Genomic DNA, 2,900 nt, shown 5'->3' on the forward strand with positions numbered 1-2,900 from the left:
ATAATTATATTCTCGCCTAAGATGGGGTTTTTTTTCCCAAATCGAAGTATCGCATCAAACTCCAATGATTTGTCAGCTACTTCAGTTTATCTGTTCGCGGAAGGATGAAAAATACAAAAACAGAAAAAAAAAAACTAAGACGGTTACCCACACAAATGTGACCCCTCCCTACTTTATTTCCTCATAACTTTCAGAAGATGGATATTCTTTTTAAAGAAATCTTCTACAAATATTTATCAGAGGTGCAGACTGTGTGGTAAGAAACTCGCTTCCCAACCACATGGTTCCGGGTTCAGTCCTACTGCGTGGCACCGTGGGCAAGTGCCTTCTACTGTAGCTTTGGGCCGACCAAAACCTTCTGAGTGGATTTAGTGGACGGAAACTGAAAGAAGCCCGTCGTATATATGTATATGTATATATATATATATATCTATATGCAGTTCAGTATATGTCTGATCAGAGAGTGACCAATGGTTTCGCATCCGTAAAGGGCTTAGCCCTATGGACAACTCATATATATGTATGTATGTGAGTGTGTGTCTTTATGTCTGTGTTTGTCCCCACTACCACCACCGCTTGACAACCGATGTTGGTGTGTTTGCGTCCCCGTAACTTAGCGGTTCGTTAAAAGAGACTGATAGAATAAGTACCAGGCTTGAAAAAAAAATGTACTGGGGTCGATTCATTCGACTGAAAATTATTCAAGGTGGTGCCCCAGCATGGCCGCAGTCTATTGATTGAAACAAATAGATGATGGGGTTAGGGTTAGATGGTACAGATTACGATTCTATCGGAATTTAATATGAAAAGAAAAGAAAAAAAAAAATGAATGGTGGCCGCGCGTGTATACATTCCGACACATGTCACATCTGGACCTGAAAATGAAATTTGAAAATTCGAAAAAAAAAAAAGTATATGATGTATGCGTCCCAATAACTTTCTTTCTTTTACATTAAAAACTAATATAACCAGTGGTCGGCAAAAATAGTACTGGGGGTCCGTCAACATGTTAAGCTGACAGCCCTTTCAATGTTATGGGGTCCGTGGGAAAACTCATTTAAATAAAAGGGGTCCTTAGTATTGAAAAGGTTGGGAACCACTAGTCTACACCATCTGAAAGTTATTTACTAAAAATTCCCCCACCCCAAAAAATACATTTCATTTTAAAATATCCATTTTTCTGTAAGTTATGAGAAAACAAATACGCGCGCGCGGCGTGCCGGGGCAACATTCTAGTGTAGATAGGCCATCGAGACCTCAGCGGAATTTGAACTCAGAACGAAACAAGGATCAGTAAAACACCTGTAAATGAAACTCTACCTGGATTTATTTTGACCGACATCCTAGCAATTCTGCCAATCCACCGTATCGAACCGGGATCGAAACTGTAGAATTTGTACCGAAACTAAATTGAAACGAGACTTCTGGTGTCTCTGTTGGTCTTTGTTGGTCGTTATTGTTGCCGCCGCTGTTGTTCTTTTGTTCTTGTTTTCTTTTTTCTTATTGCTATGGTTTTTATTCATTTATCAGCGTTTTAATCATTCATTCATTCAACTCTTATTACATTATTTTTAATTTGTCGCTTTTTTCCACCTCGTTTCTTCTTTTATCGATTACACTGATATAGTTTTATGGTTGTTATTATTGATGTTGTTATTGTGCAACCTCACGTCAGCTCTGATTAAGCATATAAACCAAAGATGTCCCAGCTGTGATTGTCTACTCATTATTATTATTATTATTATTATTATTATTAATTTTTCAATTGTTTATCAAACAATTGTCTCGGATTTACATTATCGACAGTGTCCTTCCTATTCTGAAAGCTCTAAGCTGTGATTTGAGTTAGTTCCAGCTGTTATTTCTAGCAAATCAAGACACCACATAAAAGGCCTTCCCGTTGGCTCGTTTTTCTCTAATATACATCCGCTACACACACACACACACATATATCTGTAGAGAGAGAGTGAGAGAGAGAACAGTGAGATAAAAAAAATAGTTGTTTTTATAAGCTCGACAAGCTCTAACGCTTTCACATCAGTCTGTAATTTAAAATATTATTTTGAATATCAGATTGCGTGCAAAAGCTGTCACATGCCTCTCACTTTAACACCACAAGGCACCATTACTTGGTCATTAGAGACAAACATTCGGACCAACCTATTTTATCAACAAAAAAAAATTACTGCAGACTTTGACGGCAGATGTTCGAGCTGGGCGTAAGCTGCAGTTTGATCTCATCAGCCAGGGAGAGAAAAGGGGTGTTGTAAAGGTCATGAGCGTAACTCTTGACCTTCGAACTAATTGATGAACATTCAATATAGCGAGTTAGTTGTTAACAAGTAAATGATACAGGCTATTTCGTCTGCCAAGGAAGCCCCATAAGGCACAAAACGTTCAGAGTTGTTCCCCTTTATCTTTTTCAAACTTAAAAATAATGGTTTTGGCTAAGCTCAGCCGCAATATTTTCACTAATCACCACATTTAAACTAATCACTGTAATTAGGGCCGATGTCGAAAACATTGGAAATGAGTCACACTCTATAATTATATAATGAATAATAATAAGATTCTGTAATTAGACAAAAAGATATAATCAAACTATATATTTGGGTGTGTATATGTGCGCGCGCGTGTGTGTGTGTATAGACGAGTATTGTAGTTCGCTTGAAGCATTGTGTATTGTTTGTGAAATATAACGTGTCTTGAATGGCACAACAATGCAAAGTGGACTATAATAACTGTTATAATTTAATTATTCATAGCCTGATATCATTTAATATTTCCGAATATGAAAAAATTCCTTCTTCAGATATCGCTAGGAATTGATTTAATCCAGTCACTGCTTTAATCGGTTTGGCAACGGTTACGGAATCTTTTTTAATTTTTTTTTTTTTTTT

The 2,900-nt window shown here is 36.9% G+C and overlaps 1 protein-coding gene across 4 annotated transcripts in view; it reads right to left on the reverse strand.

Annotated features, from left to right (window-relative positions):
* The window catches only part of LOC106877785 (multivesicular body subunit 12B), an 84,706-nt gene that overhangs the window by 59,725 nt on the left and 22,081 nt on the right, over positions 1–2,900 (reverse strand). Inside the window, exon 1 of one of the 4 annotated variants that reach the window (XM_014926795.2) lies at positions 1,321–1,736. The exons of the other annotated variants lie outside the window; for them this stretch is intronic. Coding sequence (XP_014782281.2) covers positions 1,321–1,342 — 22 coding nt within the window. The 5' untranslated portion in view covers positions 1,343–1,736. Of the gene's footprint in view, positions 1–1,320; positions 1,737–2,900 lie in introns of those variants that run through there. 4 annotated transcript variants of the gene reach the window in all.

The sequence above is a fragment of the Octopus bimaculoides genome, chromosome 21, assembly GCF_001194135.2.
Source record: "Octopus bimaculoides isolate UCB-OBI-ISO-001 chromosome 21, ASM119413v2, whole genome shotgun sequence".
Taxonomy (NCBI): Eukaryota; Metazoa; Mollusca; class Cephalopoda; order Octopoda; family Octopodidae; genus Octopus; species Octopus bimaculoides.